Raw genomic sequence first — 21357 nt, forward strand, 5'->3', positions numbered from 1 at the left:
ATTTTTAGAAACTTTGAGATAGTAACCCAGAGAGAGGCAGGCTAAGCCCCAGATATACAGCAAACTGAAAAGGGAGGGCTCACAGAGAGGATCACAGGATCACAGCCCAGGCTTCCACCTCTCCAGTCCAACCCTGGTGAGCTAGGCCTGTGCTCATGAAGCCCCCTCCTGCTGTTTCACTCGCCCCACCCCCAGCTCCCTGGAAGCCTTGGGAGTACAGAAAGGACCATCACACCCTGCCTTTCCAGAGAAAACACATAATCTAAAAGACAAAAAGGTGGCAAGCCAGCGCAGGGAAAGAGGTGGTTTCCCCTAAACTGTGCCTCTGCCAGGGTCAGGGCGGGGCCTAGGTCATCTGTGGGTCCCCTCCACTCTTCCCAGGGCCTGACACACTCTGGGCCCACCACAAAGATGTGGTCCCTCCCCTTAGCCCTGTGCCAGCCTAGGGCTGGGACTGGTCTCCGTCCTCTGTAAATGTCCCAAGACTCAGCAGAAGCCATCACCCAGGAGGGGTTGAAACCATCACCGTGTTGACTAAATAAACTACTAAAGGACGAGCACTTCCACAGTCCAAAGCCTTCCCCTTCACATTTTGCTTCACCATTCATCCCTGGAGACGAATTTTAGATTTGTCTAAATCCAAGATTCATCTAGATTCTAGATCAAAGATCTAGAGGGTGGTTCCTGGGAGTGGCAGGAGAAGGAAGGAGAAAGTAACACGTTTGTGAGAGAAGAAGGAGATGAAATCTCAAATCACTGTGTTAGACCTAAGAGGAAGAATGTTTCATGAAGTGAGGGGAGAACATAGAACCTAAGAGAAAGATGAATTAGGATGAAGCAAGCCAGGAAGGCTCCCTGGAGGAGGTGACATATGTCCTAGCTCTTGAAAGATGGAGATAAGGAGGTATTCTAAGCAATGATGATAGCTCAGCAGAGACTAGGAGGTTCAAGATAACCCCCATCCCACTCCCCTACCTATCCCCATACCCCAAATCAAGACCAGCTGAATAGAAAGGAAACTTTGATAGAGGAACACACCCATTGGGCTTGCCCAGAGGCCAGGGGTGAATGGGGAGGGCCAGGCACAGTTCCACAGGAGCTATGTACATTATCAGGCTCATGCCCGGAGACCAGAACCTGGGCCTCTGGGTGGGTTACATAACTGCCCCCGACTCCTTGGGCCACAGAGCTAGCTGGGACCCTCCGCCTCCACCTCTCCTGCCATCTGTCTCAGCAGCTTCCTTCTTATAGGAAAGGATGCCATGCAGCCCAGCTGAAAGCAAAGGCCAGCGCCCTGTGGTAAATTCCCCACATTCCTTCCTCACAGAAAAATAAATAAAGAAAAACGCAGGAGGAATGATAATGACGAAGTCACCGCACATGGGGTAAACAACAGAGAGATGAGGTTTATCCCCAGCAGGCGTCATCACCAGCCTGGGGCTCTGGGACAGACAAACCTGCCCCCAACCCCTGCGGGTCCCCCAGACGGGGTCTCAGGCTTGCTCACAGCTGCCAAAGAAGGCACTGGCAATCCCTCAGTCGTGGCAGGTGGTCACCGTGTGCAAACTCCTCAGGGGCCGGGTGCACTCATGTTCATTACTCAAGTTGCTGCTTACTGAGCGCTTCTGTATGTGCGAGGCGTTCGGTTTCAGTGTTATCATCTTTCATCATGTTTTATTTTATCCTCACAAGCTGTGAGTTAGGGAGTACCATTATTCCCATTTTACAGATGAGGAAACTGAGCCTCAAAAAGAAAGGTTTTGTGATTTGTCAAGGTTATTTGGCCAGTGAGTGGATTGTGGGTTTCCAGCCGGCCCCTCACTCCCGAATCCATTCAGCCTGCCCGCTCCTCCCACAGACAGCCCTCCTTTACCAAATCCAATCAGAGGTGCAGCCAGTTCTTCCCCCACCTATGGCTCAGCAAGGCATCCTATTCAAATTGCTGGGCTACCTTCAGTAAATCACTTCACCTCTCTGAGTCTCAACTTCATCATCAGTAAAACAGGGACAATAATATCTGCTTTGCAGAGTAGCTGCTGAGTAAATGAGATGCAGCAATGATTTCTAAAGTATAAAGCACTGTGCACACATCGGGGGGTGGTTAACTGTAGGCTTTTGCACACACCCACCTCTGCATAACTCGACCAGGCTGGGGCTGTATCTGTCTCTCTCCCTGTCTTCACCACCCCTCTCTGGGTCTGGTCTCACTCTTCTGCTCATTATCAGACACAGTCCAACCCCATCCCCCTTCCCAACACCCCCCACCCCTGCATCCTCTCTGCAGAGGGGATCCCCATGTCACTTATAGGCAGAACCAGTTTTGAATCCCAGACCCCCTCAGAGGAGGACACCATGGCTCTGGGGTGCTGGAGGCTGCTGACCCTGCCATGGCCCTCTCCTCTGCTGCCATTCACCAATTACCAGGCGGGTTTGGCCCCACTCCCACAGGAGAAGTCTCCTGCCGGGGAGAGGCTGAATCATGCAGTCCTGCCCTCCATGTTTCCCTCAAACTACAAAAGAAAAGAAGACTAGAAGTTAGGAGATTTGGCTCCAGGGTCTGTCCTGCCACAATTTGGGTGAGACGCTGGGCTGATCCCTGACCCTCTTGGGGCCTCAGTGCATCCAATTTGTCCAAAGGAGGGATTGGACTGGACTGGTGGTTCCTAGAGTGTGGTGCCCCCACCACTAATGGAAGCAAAAAGGATTTTAGGTGGTACCCTGATATTTAAAATCTTAATAGTTATATACATTTCAAATGTGAATTGGAAAAGAGGTATCATGAATACACTTGTGATCTCAGGTATATTACTGCTTAAGGAGAGGCTAAAGTGGACATTTCACTAACAAAATTTAAAGAAAATACGTATAGGTGGTGCATGGATTCATTCATCCAACAAGTATTTATTATACACCAACTAAGGGCCAGGCACTGTTCACAGGCATGGAGGGAAACAGATTAAAATCTCTGCTTGCATTCGAGCAAGGGAACAAGATAATAAATACACAGGTAAGTCAGATGGTAAATGCTATAAAAAAATTAAGCAGGGACTGGAGGTATATGGACTGTAAGGGGTGAGGAGTGATTTGCAAAGGTAGATATGATAACCAAAGCCATCCTCACTGAGAAGGCACATCTGAGCAAAGAACAGAAGAAGGTGAGAGAGTGAGGCATATGCGTGTCTAGGGCAACAATGCAGGCAGAGGGAACAGCAAGTGCTAAGGTCCTGAGGCTGGCTCACACCTGGCAGGTTTAAGAATGATACCCATAATGTGGAGGTAGGACACGAATAAGAAAAGTGTAGGCTGGGTGCGGTGGCTCACGCCTATAATCCCAGCACTTTGGGAGGCCGAGGCAGGCAGATCACTTGAGGTCAGGAGTTCAAGACCAGCCTGGCCAACATGGTGAAACCCCATCTCTACAAAAAATATTCGCTAGGCATGGTAGCGCATGCGTGTAATCCCAGCTATTTGAGGGGCTGAGGCAAGAGAATCACTTCAACCCAGGAGGCAGAGGTCACAGTGAGCCAAGATTGCATCACTGCACTCCAGCCTGGGTGACAGAATGAGACTATCTAAAAAAAACAAACAAACAAAAAAATGTTTTCTCTAATGGCCCTTCTCCTTCTGAGCTCTGCATTGCAACCATTTACATACACACACATACACCTGCAACATACACGCATTCTCAGTAGCCTCTTAATGCTGGAGAGGCTCCAGCCGGCAGCAGCACATCCTCCTCTGCACGTATGCCCACACACAGAGGTGCTGCTTGCTTCAAGCCTGTGCTACACACAGCAGAGCGTGCCCAGGCACGCATGCACACCCACAGAGGGGGCAGGACATACACATAAATATGTGCACACTGAGCACCCGCAGGTACACGGGACTCATGTGGAAGGCTGGCATGGATGGACGGGCATCAGGTACACACCTTGTGGGACATATGTGTTTCCTTCCTGCCAGCCTGCCCTGTCTTCAGGTAACCGGGTTAGCAGACAACTCTTGCCTTGAGGGCACATGCTCCTGGAGAATGGACAATGCACCGACGGTGTGGTTTCCAATTCACTTCTCCAGTATCTTTGCATCTCACTCATAGTCTCCCTTTTCCAAGGGTACATTAAAATCTGCCACTTGATGCTCAAATGATCCGGGGGATCATGTGGCTGTGGAGAGTGTCCCCTTTGTGTGTGTGTGTGTGTGTGTGTGTGTGTTTAAGACAGGGTCTCACTCTGTCACCCAGGCTGGCAGGCTGGAGTGCAGTGGTGCAATTACAGCTCATGGCAGTGACCTTCCAGGGACAAGTGGTCCTCCTGCCTCAGCCTCCCAAGTAGCTGGGACTACAGGCATGCACCACCACACTCGGCTAATTTTAAAAAAATTTTTGTACAGACGAGGTCTCACTTGTTGCCCAGGCTGGTCTCAAACTCCTGGGCTCAAGCAATCCTCCTGCCTTGGTCTCTCCAGGTGTTGGGATTACAAGCACAAGCCACTATGCCCAGTCAAATGTCCCCTTTTCTATCCTTATTGCCATTAAACAGGATAAGCCATGTGAAATGCCTACCACAGCACCATACACCTTAGCACCACCACCAGCATCCTCATGTGTCACCAAAGTCATCTCCACCTTCATTCCTCTAGGGCACTTGGAGGCAACTGAAGAGTAGAGAGAAAGGATCAGGCCAGGAGCTGGAGATCTGGGTTTTAGCCTCAACCTGGTCTCCAATTCAATGTGAAGCCTCTGGCAAGTTCCTTCCCCTCTCTGGTCCAAATCAGAAACTTGCAGGTGCTTCAGAATCCCTCAGGGAATGTGGTCAAGATGCAGATTCCTGGGCTCTACCCTAGACCCGAGTAACCACAGAATATACACCTTAACAGGCTCCCGAAGGGGTTATGTGTACAGCCAGGCTGGGGACCCACTGGGCTTTAGAGTCCATGATCTTATAACCAAGTGTGTAAGTTAGTTAACACAAGAAAATGTCTGGAATACAGACTTGCACACAGTAAGACTCCATAATGTTAATAAAAATACATTCAATAAAAAATATTTATATAATTGTCTTTTTTTAATTTTTATTTTAATAGAGGTGCGTTTTCACTATTGAACTCCTGAGCTCAAGCAATCCTCCTACCTTGGCCTTCTAAAGTGCTGAGATTACAGGAATGAGCCACCACACACAGCCTGTGATAATTATATATGTTCATTTTATAGCATTCCTTGAATATGCACAACACTTTTATAGTTTTCCTAGCACTTTTCATCCATCAGAGATAGAGACAGAGCAAGGATTGTTACACCATTTTACAGACTAGAAAACTGAGGCAGAGAAAGGGCAAGGGACCTGCCCAGGATCTCACTGCACATGGTTCATTGGCTCCTAGCCAGAGCCATTGGCACAGCCTCATGAGGCGCCCACCTCGGGGCCTTGTCCTCTCATCCCATGTGATTTTGACTCCCACCCCGCAATGTAACTGTCCTACCACGCCAGGTTTATGAAAACTCTGAGCACACATGACTTCTCCATGACTCTGGAGAATACGACAACCTTAACCAGTTAATTTCCTTCCAGCCACAAGACCCCTCTCACTGGCAGTGCAGGGAGTTCCCAGAGCCCTAACGCTACACACTACCATCTGATCTAAAATAGTTGTTTTATTCTAACTAATCTGAGTTCAACCTGATCACTAGCTATGGGGACCTTTAGCAAGCCTTATATGTGGGGAGCCTCAGTTTCCTCTAAAAGATTCTTAATTCCCACTGCTATGTTATTGCTCAGATCAGCTCTCACATAGGCAAAGGCCTGAAACCTATACTACTGCACATTAACTCTCTGGCTAAAGTGTGAGCTCCTGGAAGGCAGGAACCCTGTTTCCTCCACCCATGCACCCACACCTACAGTATGTAATATATGCTCAATAAATATATGCGGAATGCATGATGAAAGGAAATGGTATGGCCAAAGCAGCTCTTTTCTAGTCCTAACTGACCATGGTATTTCATGAGTCGTTTCCCAGGTCGAGGGGCAGGGACTCTGAGCAGAGATGATCAGGGCCAGAAAGAATGGTTTCTGGGTCCTGGGAAATTGCCCTCCCATCTGCACACAGTGGACCGCCTGCCATGGCTGTGGTGAAGGCCACGCTGGGAGGGCGGTTTCTGGGAGTCCTGAATGTAATCCTGTTGACTCACAAACATAAATAATGCACTAGTATGTTCTCTCCTTACCACCCTGTCACACTAAGAATAGCACCGGCTACTCTTTCAGGGATTCCAAGGGGAAGAGGGCAGGACAGCAAGATAGGGACAAGCAGGGAAAGATATCACTGGGCTATGGACCATCAAGCACTCCTTCTCCAAGCCTATAAAGCAGAGGAGCCTGGAGGGCAGAGCCAAAAGGGCCCTTAGAGGCCAACTGTCAGGGGCTCTCAAGGGGTGAGCAGATGGCACCCGCCCCTCCACCAGCCTGTTTTATCTTTTCCTCCTCCTTTCTGAAGCCCATCCTAATAAAGCCTGTGCCTCTAACTTACCCCTCCACACTCCTCCCCCTCCTTGTTCATGGGATGAATAAATATAGAGTGGGTGGGTGCCCTCTTAGGTGTTTATATGTAAAGCTTTAGAGAAGGAAAAATATGCTATAGATTTTCATTTATCTTCATTTTAAAAATAACTGACCTAGAACAGTGCTTCTCATAGTTTAAAGTACATGGAAATTACTCAGGAATGTTGTCAAAATGCAGATTGTAATTCAGGAAGTCTGGGATGTGGCCTGGGATTCTGCATTTCTAACATCTTCTGGGTGATGCTGATACTGCATCCATGGGCCATACATTGAGTGCAGAAAAATTAGAGTATTTCTCTATAATGGAGATGGGGAAACTGATGCCCAGGGAGAAAAAGGGGTGTGCCCTAGAGGGTACAGCAGAGCTGGGCTCAGGATGCAAGCCTCCCGCCTGCCATCCCAGGGCTTTGGCTCCGGGGTTGGCGGGGGGTTGGTGCCTGGAATGGAACAGGGGACAGGCAGCCGTTACAGGCAGCGGAAGTAGGTCCGGGGCGGCCTTCATTCAGACACAAGCTGACCCTCCTTTGTCCACAGACTCCCACAGGGAATAAAAGGAAATAAGAACTCACCTGAACAGGGGCACTCAGCTTGAGTGACCGCAGCCTCCTGCCCAGGAACGCACTCTCACCAGCTTGCATCTGAGGCCTGCTGGGCCTCCATAACCCTCCTTGAAGAGAGGAGGGAGAGATGGCCCCAGACTCTGCATTTAGCTACCTCAAGAAGTGGCTGGGGGGGGCATGAATGGGGTCTGTTGATAGCACTATCAGGGTGGACATCCAAGGGAAAGACGAAAGGAAAGGAGGAAAGACCGGCCTCCCAGATCAGCACCAGCATGCTCCTCTTTCCTATGATCTGCCTCAAGCCCCTTCGCAGGCTCCAGGCCCTGTACCACCAGTCCCACTGCCCCGACCCCCGCACTGCAGCTCCCATCGTGGTGCTTCACCTCCCAGCCCGCCAGGCTCCAGCCATGCTGACCCTCTTCCTAGTGCTCAGCCAGCCCAGCACTTTCTCCCCTCAGGGCCTCTGCACTGGCTGCTCCTTTTCCCAGAGCTCTTTCTTCCCTTGCCCCCTTGGCTGCACCTTTCTGACCACACTTCTCATCCTTCAGGTCTGTTCACAGGTCCCAAGGCCCTCAGAGGTCACATTCTCCTGCCACAACCCTCTCTGCCTCTCCCCTAAATGCTCATCAGCTTTGTAATTCCATAAGGATTTGTTTTCATGTCAGTCTGCCTATCCCCGCAGGGCAGGGACCTTGGCTATGTCCATGACCCTGTGCCTCGGCCATAGCTGGGCCTGAATAAACATTTGTTGACTAAGTAAAAGAGCAAATGCATGAAACACTGCTCACATCATGACTGCAAAGCCTCCTGCCTCCATGCTCCCATGTGACCTCACTCACCCGGAGTTGTACAGGATTGGGATTTGCACAATTATCGGGGTACCGGCCTCTGCTCTGCTGCACCCTAGCTGAGTGGCCACTGCAGGTCACATCACCTCTCTGAGTGGGGTCTCCTGCAGTGTCTGTCAGGTCTAAATAAGAGAAGAAATCTGAGAAAGAACTTTGATTGACAGCATTACTCTGTCAATGTTTGAAGCCCAGAGAGGGAAAGGGCTCATTCAAGGCCACATAGCCAGTGTGTGGGGATGCCAGACGCCCCTGGCACAGCTTAAAGTCCACAGCTGAGCTTCAGGCCCACCCAAGCTCAGTAAGAGCACCATCTGCCTGGAGGCTGGGCAGGGATGGAGGAGGGAGAGGAGAGGGTGGATGGGAGCATTCAGCCTCAGGCCCAGAGCCAGGGTGTGGTGGGCGGGGCCCCCAGCAGGAGACCTGAGTGGGGCCTGGCAGCCGGGCACAGGGGAGCCAACTGGCTCAGGTTGGGTGGTGGCATGCTTGTTCTCCGTGCGCGTGACAGTCTATTTTTTAATCAGTACTCTCCCCATCCCCCAACTCCATGTGCCCTCCCAAAGGGCCCCATATTGGGAATAATGTCCTGGCTGAGGAGGCCAGGACCACCTTAGGGATCCACTGGAGGGTCCCCAACATCTCATCTTCCTATGGAGCCCACAAGAACTAAGCGGCCCAGAAGGCAGGACAGGAGGGATGAAGCATGTCCTCTGCCTGTGTGACCCTGGGCTGGTTCCTAAACACTCTGACCTCAGTTTCCCCTACCTGTACAATGGTAGTGGTGTGCCAGACTGCATGGGAGTTTATTACAACTCAAGCACTTAGGAGCCACTCAAGCTCCAAGGCACTAACAACGCCCACTCATCAGGCCATGGCAGAGCCTTCCATGCCCACAGTGACTGTGGGGCACCCTTGATCCTCTCTGACCTACTCCCAGGGCCATAGAAAGGTTGAGCTGGTTCAAGGGCCAATCTCAGAGCCCTGGACCCTAGACCCAGTGAGGCTCCTCCTTCCAAGACCTAAGCTTCAGGGATGATGAGGATCAAAGATGAATGCTGTCTGTTCTGGGATAGGTGGCTTGCTTTTCCTGAGCCCCTGGCACTCCATCTAGTGTGGGAGAGACCAAGTTGTGAAGAAGTTAAACACACAGTTTTTGGGGCCAGAATGCCTGTGTTTGAATCTAGCCACTTACGAGGTGTGTGACCTTGGAAGCTCACTTAACCAACTTCTCTGTGCCTCAGTTTCCCATCTGCAAAATGCTAATAACAGTACTCACCTCATGGAGTTGTTGATGCGTAAAGAACTTAAAGCACCCATGGTACATAGTAAATCACAGTAAACAATCATTTTTCAAGAACTGTGGCTTTTATCTTTCAAGCACTCTTAGACTCTAAGAGATTTTATTCTGGAGGATTACACGCAAGGGTCTCAAGTTAGCCCACTCTCCTGTCCCAGGGGCTCGTCCAGCCTGCCCCTTCCTTGACCCTTGACACCATGGTGTCAGCCCCTCCTGCTAGCTCCATGTTTTTGCTGACAAGCCAGTAAGGAGCTTTGTCACACCCATGATCCCTTCAGATCCTTACTAGCCCATATCTCAGCAGTCAGAAGTGAAGCCTGAGGCCCAGAGGAAGCAAATGATTTGCCCAAGACCACCAGCCAGTCAGCTAAGAGCAGAGGTTCGAGCATCCATTCCTGAAGCTCAGTCCAGGCATTTTCCACTGTGCTTGTGCCTATTCTCCCACCATCAGAACCTGCTCTTAGGCCGGGCATGGTGACTTATGCCTACAAGGCTGAGGCAGATGGATCACTTGAGCCCAGGAGTTCAAGACCAGCCTGGGCAACATAGTGAGACACTGTCTCTACTAAAAATACAAAAATTAGCTGGGCACGGTGGCACATCTCTGTAGTTCCAGCTACTTAGGAGGTGGGAGGATCACTTGAGCCCAGGAGGTTGAGGTGGCAGTGAGCCATAATCATGCCAACTGCACCCCAGCCTGGGTGGCCAAGTCAGACTCTGTCTCAAACAAACAACCCAACCAACCAAACAAACAAAAAAACCTGTTCCTGGCCAAACATCAAAAAGTAACATATACTGAGATACAATTAGTCTTGAGCGAGAGCCCATCTCCTTAAGAACTTGCTGTTTCTATTTTGTTGGTGGAGTCTCACTCTGTCTCCCAGGCTGGAGTGCAATGGCGCGATCTCGGCTCACTGCAACCTCTGCCTCCTGGGTTCAGGCGAGTCTCCTGCCTCAGCCTCCTGAGGAGCTGAGCTTACAGGCATGCGCCACCATTCCTGGTTAATTTTGTATTTTTAGTAGAGACGGGGTTTCACCACGTTGGCCAGGCTGGTCTCAAACTCCTGACCTCAGGTGATCCACCTGCCTTGGCCTCTGAAAGTTCTGGGATTACAGGCGTGAGCCACCACACCTGACCGCTATTTTAACAGAGATCAAAACACGACAATACCTAAGTGGTAGCTCTTTTTTTTTTTTTTTTTTTTTTTTTAGCATTTATCATCATCTCATTTAATTTTCAGAACAACAGTATACAACAGGGTCTATTATTGTTTCTATCTTATAGATGAGGAAACAAAAACCCAGAGAGGTTACATAACATAGTTAAGATCTCCCAGCTAGCCAGGAAGGGAACCCAGAGGTCCAACCATAGAATCTGTGTATTAGCCACACATGAGGCATGCCTCCAAGAATTCAGGAGTAGATTGAATTTTGTTACACCGGCAGCAACCCTGGAAGGCTGGACAGGGTAGGGTAGGGCAGGGTCTGCACAGTACTATACGACCCTGCCTCACCGAGTGGAAAAGCTGAAGCTAGACTGGTGGAATTTCAGGCAGCAGCAGCCAGATGGTAGATTTCATTCCAAACAGAGGGCTTGTGTAAGCCTTTGGAATTACAGGGCCTGGAGGCTGCTTCCATGATGACTCCTCCTCTGGCCACACTGGGTAGCAATTGAGCCCCAATATCCAGGGACAGTTCACAAAAGACTGACCACAGACACACACACACACACACACACACACACACAGAGAAACACACACATACACACACACACGCCTAACTTAGCAGAGCCACTTTGCAGGCAGGCCCAGCCGCCCCTCTGACCAGATCTCAGGTGGAGCTCCTTTGGATCTGCAGTCTGAAGCCCCTGGGGATGCAACCAACACCCACCCTCCAATCCCCACCCCTGGTCCCAGCCCCTAGCCCCAGACCATGACCATCTTCTGGGAAACCTTTCCTCCCAACCAAATCCTCCCCCACCCCCGCCTCCCCATTCTTCCAGACTCCAGTTGCAGATACACCTCCCCCAGGAAGCCTTGAGCATTGCTTCAAGTAAGATTCAGGTCTCTGTTCCGAAGTCACCTCTGAGAGAGGACTTTCCTAATCACCAACCCCCGGTAGCCCCCTAACTGCTCTCCATCTTAACAGCATGACTTATTTTTTTATGGCACTTTTACCTATCTGAAATTATCTTGATGATTTATTTGCTTCCTTTTTTCTTTTCTATCTCCCCAATTAAAATGCAAGTGCCTTGAGGGCAGGGGCCTGTCTGTCTTATTCACTACTGCAACCCCAGTGTCTAAGCACCCATCCCATCCCATTGCTAGCCAGGTACAGTGAGGCCCATAGAGAGAAAGGGATTTACCCAAGGTCATACAGTAAGTGAGTGGGTAGCAGAGGTTGGCCTAGCACTACAGCCCAGGGCACTTGGCCTGTCTCCACCCTTCCCCAGTTGACCCTCAGTGGATCTATCCTGCTGCTGTCTTTTCACTACAATGGAGACCAGAGCCTGCAGGGCCTCACCAGTAGCACCCCCTGTACTTCCCCGGGCCCACGGTGCCCTGATCTGGGCAGCCCTGCCTGCTTCCCCTCAGTCCCTCCCTTCCTGGCACCAGCAGCTCTGATGAGCTCATGTCTAGAAGCCTGGGAGCCGCCTTGAAGGAAAAGGTGCCTCCCAGGCCAGGCAGGGGGCCTGGAGGTGAGCTCAGCCCTGTGGGAGGGCAGCCCTGGCAGGTGGAAGGAGTGTGCTGACCCCTGCCCTGCCCACCTCCCAGAGCTGTGACATGGGCTCAGGAAGACACATGTCAACCCTGGAAATGGGCTGTGACTAGGGGTGGAGAGAAGATGGAAGAAGGTTCCTTCCATGCTTCTCCTCCCTCTCCAGGTGCTCCATGGACACTCATGTCCCCATCCACCTATTAAGGATGTGCTCTCTCCCAAGGAAAGGGAGCTCTGTTGCCTTCTTCCCACAGAATCACTCTGTGCAAACCTCTTCCTCTCCTCGGCCCCAGTCTCCCCAATTCTAAAATCGGAGACTGGATAAGATGCCATGGAAGAACCTAGGGATGCACCAGGAACCAGGCGCCTGAATGCCACAGGTTTGATTTGGTTGGTTTTTTTCCTACCTTAAGGGATGGGGAGTAGATAAGGGCAACAGCTGACTAGGGAGGGAAGGAGTTAAAGGCCTTATTTAGCCATGTAAATGCTGGTTCCAACCACAGCTTAATTTAGGTGTCAGTTGTGGGGTTGAGGGGAACTGGCCCATGGCTTGCAAAGAGGGGGCAGGCCTGGAAAGTGGGGGCTGCAAGCCAGAGTGGTAAACAACATTCCTGGGGGAAGTTTGAATATCAAGCTAGTGATCCTAGTCCATCCCCTTCGTACTGATGGAAAAACTGAGGACGAGAGAAGGGGAGGAACTAGACCAAGATCTCCTAAGGAGACAGAGGAAGGGGATGCCCCACCCAGCAAACGGGGTTTTTCAACTCCCAGGAGGGGTTTTCAACTCCCCTGAGGGATCTCATCTGCCTGCCTGAGACAATATGGCAAGTAGTGGGGGGGCACATCAGTTCCAGTTTGTGGCTGTGCCCCCCAACATGGAATGGGCCAAGCTTGGGCTTGGTGACAAGGCAGGCTGGCGCCAGTAAGGCTTCCAACCCCTTGCCCCAGTGTACCCTAGACCCCCATCAGCATCCAGTTTCACTTCCACTTTCTAATGGACAGGGGGTAGGGCACCCTCTGACTAGCCCTACAGCTACCACCAGCACTGCTGTCCACAATGCAATTTCCCCCTCAGGGGCCACCCTGCCAACCCTCTCACTGCAGGCCAAGAGAGCAAGGGTCTTGCTCCAAGATCACAAAACGAGTTGGTTTATCCCAGTGCCACCTGCCATTCAGGACAGGGCGGGGGATGGGGAATGGGGCACATGCTGCTTCCCACTCAGCTCTTGTCCCTTCCAGACAACCTGGACCCCGTGGACGGAGTTCCCTGGCACCTTCCGGAAGACACCCATAACTTGGGGTAATGTGGGGAGGAAAGGAGACCTTTTCCTGAGTCCTCAAATAGGTCTTGCCAGGGCTCTGGACAGTGCCCCTGATTCCACAGCGCAGTGGTTAGAAAGGAGCCGGGCCCTCCACTCACTTCACCTCTGGGGCCTCTCTCTCACCTTGGCAAGGAGGGCAATTGCAAAGGTGTTGTGAGGCGGGCAGCGCAGGACAGTTTCCCCTGTCCCTGAAGGCGCTGGGGAAAGGCCTCGATTTCTCCAGATAGGGCTTGGGCTGGGTGGTCCCCAGGGTGTGACTGCTCTGGCATCCTGTGTGCCCCACCGGCACAGCCAGACCCCAGAGCCCGGTCGCCCCGCCCGCAGGGAGGAGTGAGGAGGCCCAGCACTGGCCGTTCCCGCTGCCCCCACGGCGCCCATGTTGGTCAACCCTGGGCAGAGCCCAACCCGCCGTTATCTTGGGTCAAGTCGGTCCGACTTTTCCCAGAACGGGCTTGGGGAAACAGACTCTGGGCTGTTGCCCACCTGTAAGCCTGGGGCTGCCTCGCCCTGATCCGCTTGCGGAGAGGGGCGCAAGGGCTGGAGCCCCTACGGAGCCCGGGAGGGTAGCTTCCCGGCGTCAGGGCGTCCTCCCGCTCCTCAGCTGCTCGAAAGCCTGGATACCCCTCCAGCCCCCCACCTACAGATGGGGAAACTGAGGCCCAAAGTGTAGAAGCGACTTGGCCAAGGTCACCCCGCGTGCGAGGACTGGAGCCCAGATGTGCCACCTCCTCCTGGGCGGCACCGGGAATAGCGCAGGTGGGAAGGGGCGAGGCTCGCGCGGTGCCCGCACCCCTGCCAGGCCAGCGCCCCTCACTCACCTCCAGCCGCTGCGCACGGTCCCCGAGCTCCCGGGCGCCGCCGCCTCGGCACACCTGGCCGCGTCCTTCAGCGCGCCCCGCCCCGAGGTCCCCGCCACCCCCGCCCCGCGCCAGGCCCAGGCTCCGCGCCCGACGCCCCCTCCTCGCCGCCGCCGCCGCCACCGCCTAGCGGGCTGCTCCGGGACCCCGGGCTGGGAGCCGGGAGCGCTGGGCGGGCGGGCTGGCGGGTGAGCCGTGCTCCTGCTGCCTGCTCCCCGGGGCCCTAGCGCCGCCCCTCCCGCCCCGCCCCGCCCAGCCCAGCCCAGCCCAGCCCTGGGGGTGCAACTCCCTCCTCCACCCGCTCAGCCTCCCATCTCCAGGCGGGGCCCCCTCTCTTTCCTCTCGCTGTGCCTCACTCTCTGCTGCCTGGTTGTCTGTCTCTCCGTTTCCTTGTCATTTTCTGTATCTCTAGGTCAGTCGGCCTGTCTTAAAATCCTCCGGTCTCGGATAGGAGGGAGACAGTTTCTTTGTGTCCCCTTTTCTTTTCTCTAACCCACCCACTACCCACTTTGAAATCTGCCTTTGTGATTCTGTCCCTATAACTGGTACCACCTCCCACCCCCACCTCTTCCTGGCTCTCCTTTCAGACCTGGGTGCTCAGGCCCATCTTCCCTGCTATGTCTCAGCCCCAGTAACTAGAATAACTGTCTCTCTTGGTAGGACTTAGGCAAAAGGGCACTGAGAAAGGTGACCATGTCCCCACCCACCTGCTGCCATCCCCTGACTTAACCAGTGGGTCAGCAACAAGGCAGGGGGTGCTGTATGGCAGCTCTGAGGCTCAGCTCCCCACCTTTCACTGAGCAAAATGCCATTCAGATTGAGCGTGTGAAGCCCCATGGCAGTGGCCATGTACATCAGAGTCACGTGGGATGCTGTTAAAAGTCCAGATACCCACATTCCAGCACCACTCCCATTGAGGGCACGAGCCGGTGGGCTTGGCACAGGACTGATGGCAAGTACCCTCCACAGCCCCAGCAATTTTGAAGCAGAACCACAATTGGAAAAATGCTGGTCTAGGTTTTCACCGAAGTTTCCCTGGGTTCCCCACCCCCTTGACCAGGGTGGTTCCACTTTCATCTGTCTTTTGCATCAAGAGTTCTGTGTTTAGATTTCTGCTAAAGGAAGTTAGGAATGTGCTAGCGTAAGCCCGCCCCACACAAGGGCCTGTGAAACACAGACCTGCAGGTGGCCTGGCTTTGGGATGTCCCCTGTTCACACTGGGGAGACTCAGAATGCAGGAACCCTCCCTGGCAGTTCCCCTTTCTCCTCCTGGCCTCGTGGGCTTCAGAGAATTCCTCTGATCATGTGGCTGCTCTGCTTTCATCCCCTTATACCCAGGGTAGAGGGCAGGTTGGGAGAGTGAGGGGTGGGGGTGGGATCCTGGGACCCCCACCAGGTTGGGGTATTGCTAACCCTGAGAGTGCCTGTTCCAGGGAAGTGGCTGCAGCCCAGCCTGTGGGAAAGCAGGAAGCTGTGTGTGGGTGAGAGGAAAAGAGAGAGAGCAGCTAGGATTGCTGTGTGGGTGGTATGAAAGAGAAAGATGTGGAAAAGAAAGGAGAGAAAGTGATTTGGTCTGTACGTAGGTGTGTGACTGTGGGTGTGCAAGAGTGGCTAGGTCTGTAGGAGAGAATGTGTGAAAGATTTCAAAGTGTAGGTGTGTAGCAAAAGGAAATGGAGAAAAGAACATGCTTTTCACCTGTATCTATGAGAGGGAATATGTGTGTTTGTGTGAGAAAGTGTGCCTAAGTCTGCTTACGTTTTCAGATGGAACTGCAGCTCTGTAAGCAAATCTGAGACATGTGTTCACATGTGGCAGCTATGCATGGGTGAGGGGGCCTTCAGGAAGGTTTGTGCCAGTGTGTACCCCATGCATGGATGTGTGTCTGAGGGCCTCCATGTGTGTGCAGTTGTGCGAGTGCATATGTGTGATGGTTTGCATAAGAACATGGCATCTATACATCATGTGTGGATACATGTGTGTTTATGGATGGATGTGAAAGCATGTATGTGTGAGTGCATGATGAGGTATATGTGAACCTGTGAGCAGTGCTCCTCACCATCACCTTCCTGTTACAATCACTGTGGAGCAGGGGAGTGGAGGGGGAGTGGGCAGCTTCCTGCCCAGGCTCCTGCTCCATCTGCCCTCTCTGTCACAGCCTGAGGAGCAGGAGCCTTGTTCTGGGCCCAGTGACCACTGGCAGCTATTAACACGGACACAGGTTCCTCTGCCTGAACAAAACAGACCTGTCTAGTGGCAGGACTCATCTGACAACGCAGACCCACACCCCTCCCCACCCCAGAGGCTCAGAACAGTGTCCACTAGAGTTGGAAATGGCTCTAAATCTGCCACACACCTCCAGCCTCCAATAACAAGTGTCCACCAGCAAAGGCGGGGAGGGATCAGCGGTGAGTACCCAGGTTTCCCCCAGAGCATCCGAGTGGGAGGGAATGTGGCTTGGCAAAATCTTCCAACAACTCCCAGAGCCTGAAGAACCTTTTCCCAGCCCCAGGTGGGTGGAAGAACACAGCCTGCTGCCTCATCACCATGGAGACAGGCAGCAGAGAGGGTGGTTAAAAGCATGGGCCCAGACCTCCTGGGGTTCAAACCTCAGCTCCTCCACCCACAGGCTGTGAGACTTTGACAATTCACTTAAACTCCTTATGCCTTAGTTTCCTCATCTGTAAAACAGAGATAAGAAAAGTATGAACTTCACAGGATTGTTTATAGGATTAAATACTCCACATGGCACATTTAGCACAGTGCCAGGCAGCTGAATGGGAGGCATAAGCCCTGGGTTCCAGCCCTAGCTTTGCCACCAACTTACTGTGTGAGTTTGGGCAAGTCACTTGCCATCTCTGGCCCTCAGGGTCTCCATCTGCACAACAATCTCAAGAAACCCCACCAGTTATGACCAGCTGAGACTTTGGGAAGGGCAGCTATAGCATGGGGCTGTCTTGGTGAGCTGGGGTCCCTAGTGTTGGCTGAGGCCTGATCTGAGCTCTACACTACCCTTTCCTCTCCAGATCTATTTTCCCAAATTGGCAGCAGCTGATGGCATCTCTCTGTACCCTCTATCCCTCTAGCCTGCCCACAGGGCCCTGTGTTGCCTTGCTCAGCTGGTACTCAGGCCTTGGAGAAATGGCACTGGTGCCCACTGACCCCAAACAAAGGTATCTGCAGTGCCCAAAGCAGAAGATATAGTGGCTCATACTTACACCTGCCTGTGAGCCCTCTAGAGAGACAGGTACAATTGCGGAAGGATGGATGTAATTGTCTGAAGATGCTTATAATCCTTCGGCGGTAATGGGAGGAAGCTTTAAAAGGAAGCCCTAATCCACTAATAACCTGGCAGCCCCACAGCTTTCTTCCCTCCTGATCTCCAGGAAGAGAGAAGGAACTCTAGCCACTCCCTTTCCCAAGGGAGCAGAAAGGCAAGTGTGGGCTATGACCCAAGACCACCGGATTTTGACTCTCCTGCAAGACCCAGCTTCCTTCCTGCCTCCATCTCTGAGAAGTCTTCCCTGCCCATTTCATCCTTCTGAAGTCTTTTCTGCCCCCTCTGTCCATAGAAATATTCTAGGACAGAACTGGATGACAGACTGGCTGGACAGTAAAGAAAGGAATGAGGCCTGGTGTGGTGGCTCACACCTATAATCCCAACAGTTTGGGAGGCCGAGGCAGGCAGACCACCTGAGGTTAGGAGTTCGAGACTAGCCAGGCCAACATGGTGAAACCCCATCTCTACTAAAAATACAAAAATTAGCTGGGCATGGTGGCGGGCACCTGTAATCCCAGCTACTTGGGAGGCTGAGGCAGGAGAATTGCTTGAACCCGGTAGGCGGAGGTTGCAATGAGCCAAGATCGTGCCACTGCACTCCATTCCAGCCTGGGCGACAGAGCAAGACACCATCTCAAAAAAAAAAAAAAAAAAAAGAAAGAAAGGAATGAACCATACTGTTCCAGTCAAGAATGCAATCATAGTCACAGCTCTGGCACTAGCTGTGTGACCTTGGGTAGGGGATTAAATCTCTGAGCCTCAGTTGCCTCACCTGTAAAATGGAGAGAATAATACCTGCCTCCCTTGAGAGTACAATAACAAGAATGAGATGCTATCAAATGAACTGGCTTGGTGTGACTTGTCAACAGAGTTCATTAAAGGTAGTGCCTTCTTCTATCCCCTCCATCCATGGTCTCTTCCATTCCAGGATGTCCACAGACCACTGTTTACTCTTATAATTCCAGAAGAGAGTGGTGGCCAAGAGCACAAGCCCCATATTCAAAAAACCATGACTGGATCATGGCTTAGCAGCTTGCTAGCCATGCATCTTGGATAAGTCACATGTATTTCCTGAGCCTCTATCTTCTCATCTGTTTAATGAAGATAATAAAAGTATGTCCCTCATGGGGATTGCTATGAGGTTAAATGAAATGAAAAGGGTAAAGCTCTTGGCACAGTGGGCTTAGCACATAAAGGCTTCTAACAAATAATAGCAGTCCTATTGTTGAGCTGATGATGGTCATTTCAATTAAGTATAAACATTTCTTACATACCTATCTAGATTACTCTAAAATTTCCAAAACACTGCCACAACTAAGATCATTGCAACCTCCTAACAGCTCTTTGAGGTAGTTAAGACTCATATTTTTATTTTATTTTCACAGAGGAGGAAAGTAGAGCTCACCAAGGGGAAAGGATTTGCTAGGGCTTGGCTAGTCAGCAACATCCAGTCTAGAAAGTATCTATGTCTCCTGACCCCAGCCTGGGCCTGTGAGAGGGATGGGAGCGGGTCCTGGGAAGTTCAGGCTCTAGGAGACTGAATTTGGGCTGACTCTGGTGTGAAGGCCCACCTCCAAGTTCAAGACTACAGTGCCTCCCTGGAGTCCTCCTTCTTCCTGCCCTAGAGGGATTAAATGTCCTTCCTTGCTCCTGCCTAGCCCCCGTGTGACCCCAGCCTAGTAGACAATGGTGGCCATGGGGGGTGATCAGAGCCTAGAGAGAATTATTGCAGAGAGAAGAGTGGGCGGGAAGGCTGGTGAGATGCCAGCCGGGCTCAACGACGCCTGCAGAGAAATGAAGTGTTCCTTCAGTTTCCTGACGCACAAGCCCTCCCAGGACTATGTCCCCCGCACGCCCTGCGCCCCCGGGATCTACTGGCTGCGGCTCCTGCTTGAGCTGAGCATGGCCCTGCTCACGTCCTCCCCATCTGGACCCACTTCAGCGTTTCCATGGGCCGGCTGTGGAGGTGATTCAGCGTGGGCTTCCCTGTCCCGCCCTGCTCTGCAGACAGCAGCCGCTGCAGGAAAATTATCATCATTCCTGCCCTTCCTTCCTTCCGTGCCGCGCACACTGTGCTCTCCCCACACGCTGTCATGGGATCTCACTGCAGCCTAGGTGGTGTTCCATCTGCCCTTGTCATCTCTAACAAATGAAAAACCGAGGCCTAGGCGAGGAACATGGGCCTAGCTCAGCCACTACTAACATGCTGAGTGACCTCTAGCTGTCTTTTCCTCACTCTGAGTCTCAATTGCCCCACCTGTAAAATTGGAAGTTCAAATTCTATCAAAGGCTTCAGCCTCTACCTCCCAAGCTCCATGAGGTCAGCAACCACATCCGTTTTGTCCAGTGCTGTGTCCCCAGCACCCCCACGTAGCCAGCACTCAATACATTTAATGAGAGGGTTCTGCCCCATCGGTTGCTTGGGACACCACAGTGATTTGTTGCCACTAATGATTAAAAGGCAGACGAGAGTGGGAAATGAGCTTTTTTTTTTTAACCAAGCAAGATAATGTGGCTTTCTCTCACTGCCTTCTCACGTGCGCTCTTTAGCAGAGAAAGGAGTGGGGTTAGATGTGGTGCAGCTGGAACTGCACGTAACTCACAGTCGCTCCTATCTCTCCACAGCTGTTAATCTGGGCATGCCCGTCGGACTGTGATGAATTACTGTGAATCATGGAAAAATATGGTCAGGAGCCCTTGTACTAAGGACCTGGGGGGGTCTCCAGTGACTCTGGTAGTCCAAGGGAAAAGGAACACAAGCTTACCTGGTTTCTGGGCCACTCTGGGCCCAGGGCCAGGGCTGGGTCTGGCTGTCATCACCTGCGGGGCCTTCACTACGTTCCAGTCCTGGCTGGCCCTGTCACCATGCTGGGACGCCCCTTGTTCGTCTCTGGAGCAGCTGGGTGGTTGGATGCCCAGGGTTTTGGGCAGAGGCGGTGTCCCCTGGGTGACTCTGCAGGCAGAGTTGTCACCACTCCTGCTGACCCCCTCATCCTCTTCCAGGTCAGTAGGCCCCGCCTCTCCCTGCAGGCCCTCCTCACCGCTGCTCTCCTCGGCTTCCAGAGCCAGACACCTGTAGCTTCCATCAGGGATCTGGAAGGTGCAGGGAGTAGGTCTCCCTTCGCTGGGCACAAGGGGCGGAGGTGGGAGGTGAGGACCCAGCATGGTGCTGTTCCTCCTCAGCGATGCAGGGAAGCAGGCTCCTGGGCCTGGGCCAGGGCCTGGGCTGGGGCCACCTGTGTGAGCCCTGGTCTCTGCTCGTTGCACAGCCTTCTCTGACTCTCTGCAGTTTTGCCTTCCTCTGCTGATTCACAGAATTGGGGTGAGGTCTGGCTGAGGCGAAAGATAAGTCCTTCCTGGGCTAGTGGAGTGGTGGACCTCCAATCCCTCTTCTTAACCCGTCTCTGGTGTGAGGCCGCTTCGGGGCAATTTATCTGCACAGGGAAGAAAGAAACAGCACGTGAGAAAGCTCACTGGGGGTTCCAGGCTGAATTTCTGAGGCCTGTTCCTCTTCAGGTGACCCTGAGAACTGGCCAGCATTTGGGGTGCAGGTTCCACATTTCCATAGGGAAGTGTTTCGAAAGCTCCAGTCATTTAACATCCTGGATTTTCACCACATCCTCATGCTACCTGAAACTTTATTTAATATTTTTCCATTAATCAACTTGAAATCACTTACTTCTATTACTTTAGAATTATCTTAAGCAATATTTGCAGAGAAACCACAAGTATATTGTGCTCAGTCCTTTTCCCCCTAATGCACATTAAATAAATAACTAGTTATTTAACAACACATATCTAGACACCACCTAGAAAGAATTCACTCATATCCCAGCAAAGGTACCTACACCACAGGAATCACAGGAGTGGTGTGACCTAAGATGCAAACTGGGGATAGGAGCCCTTGGAGGAGGTTGTGCAACAAG

General features: G+C 52.3%; 1 protein-coding gene across 3 annotated transcripts in view; it reads right to left on the reverse strand.

The window, feature by feature from the left end:
* Positions 1 to 20864, reverse strand: part of SYNPO (synaptopodin) — a 41569-nt gene extending 20705 nt beyond the window's left edge. Inside the window, exon 1 of one of the 3 annotated variants that reach the window (XM_063643163.1) lies at positions 20197 to 20864. In XM_063643163.1, coding sequence (XP_063499233.1) covers positions 20197 to 20596 — 400 coding nt within the window. In that variant the 5' untranslated portion in view covers positions 20597 to 20864. Of the gene's footprint in view, positions 1 to 7953; positions 8113 to 14114; positions 14389 to 20196 lie in introns of those variants that run through there. The other 2 variants (XM_055285612.2, XM_063643165.1) reach the window with 2 other exon arrangements.
* Positions 20865 to 21357: the final 493 nt, after the last annotated feature.

The sequence above is a fragment of the Symphalangus syndactylus genome, chromosome 7 (assembly GCF_028878055.3).
Source record: "Symphalangus syndactylus isolate Jambi chromosome 7, NHGRI_mSymSyn1-v2.1_pri, whole genome shotgun sequence".
NCBI classification, from domain to species: domain Eukaryota; kingdom Metazoa; phylum Chordata; class Mammalia; order Primates; family Hylobatidae; genus Symphalangus; species Symphalangus syndactylus.